Genomic DNA, 1,393 nt, shown 5'->3' with positions numbered 1-1,393 from the left:
CAGAATTAACCGCTTCAATTTGGAGCCCTTCAATATCTATGGTCAAAATGCCAGCGAACAGATGCAGGAGGTTTCACGACAGCTAAATCTTGTTAATAAATCACCGTTGCCCAAGTTCTCACTTGCCACATGGAAATAATAATAATCATTTATACAAATATATATATAATTATATAGCGAAATGTTRTCTTTAAATATATGTATATGTATATGTGTTAAGAGAATAGCAGACTTATAGTGGCGAAGCAGAGCGCAGAAGCAGTTCACAAAGTCTACGACAAGTTAAAATGATGCTTAGAGCATAAATGCGAAATATATGAAAGGGAAAATGAAAAAAGTACAATTAATGTACAGTTACAGCCAACGAAAGTTGAAATGAAATTATGAAAATTAACGAAATTGTAAAAAATGTAAAGCTATTAGCTAGTTAAACCAAGCGCAGGTGAGCAAATAGTATCCTAAAATTTATTAAAAATTAAATAGTATATGTAAGATTTAAAATAATTTTTGTATAATATGTGCATATGTGTAGACTTAAGAATGTTTTCATTTGGTGTGTGATTATTTTTTGTTGCTATCTTTAATATAATTTCTCAATTGTCCGTGTGTCAATGCAAACATTTATAAATCAGCGGATTTAAACTGTGTATAATTTSTTTATTTTTTATTTAGGTTTTTCTTGCATATTCGAGAGCTTGGCTTGAAATATTTTGGCAWAAATAACAAAAAGAAACATAGGCGCGTAGTATTAAGCCGGTGTTTTGAAGAAATAAATTTCTTATGTTTATTAATTTTTTTTTTAATTAATTCATATATAACATATTATATTTATTTTTTTTATACCCAGTAGCTTAAAACTGCTGCACAGTGTTAAACAGTTACTAAAAGCATTGAACTAAAAATACGAAAAATATATTTAGTACAATTTATTTACATATGTATGTACATTAATGTATTATATGTATGTGGTATTACTGATATAACAGTAAATTCTGTYAAAAATACTTGATTTACCCGCAAGTTGCTTTCAGTTTAACTTTAAAGAATAAAGTTGGGGCAAATTTCGTTAAAAACGAACAAAAAAAATTTCAATCACAAAAGAAATAAATTATTTAAATATCTAAAATACATTTGATTGCGAAAATATTTTTCGAAATWTTTATTTTCGATTTCTAACATCGAATAACGTCTTGATTTAAATTACAAAAGATTGCATAAGCCAATTGTTATAAATTCTTTGTGATGATTTTAAGTAATAAAAAGTTTTGACTTTAAATATTTTATGTACTTTTTGTATCGATTAGTTTTCCATATTTCAAACAACGGTTGAATTAAGTCGTAGATGTGTATAAGAGACAGGTATAATATATAGTATATGTACTAAACTATAGAG

The 1,393-nt window shown here is 26.4% G+C and overlaps 1 protein-coding gene across 5 annotated transcripts in view; it reads left to right on the top strand.

The window, feature by feature from the left end:
• LOC108976872 (transmembrane protein 135-like) overlaps window positions 1–791 on the top strand; it is a 13,252-nt gene extending 12,461 nt beyond the window's left edge. For all 5 annotated transcript variants that reach the window (XM_018946256.1, XM_018946251.1, XM_018946254.1 and 2 more), the window contains exon 6: window positions 4–791. In XM_018946256.1, coding sequence (XP_018801801.1) covers window positions 4–139 — 136 coding nt within the window. In that variant the 3' untranslated portion in view covers window positions 140–791. The remainder of the gene's footprint in view (window positions 1–3) is intronic.
• The last annotated feature ends 602 nt before the right edge of the window (window positions 792–1,393 follow it).

The sequence above is a fragment of the Bactrocera latifrons genome, unplaced genomic scaffold (genome assembly GCF_001853355.1).
Source record: "Bactrocera latifrons isolate USDA-ARS-PBARC rearing strain unplaced genomic scaffold, ASM185335v1 scaffold_80, whole genome shotgun sequence".
Taxonomy (NCBI): Eukaryota; Metazoa; Arthropoda; class Insecta; order Diptera; family Tephritidae; genus Bactrocera; species Bactrocera latifrons.
Note: the sequence above shows the minus strand (reverse complement) of the source record. Positions and strands in the feature narration are given on the sequence as shown.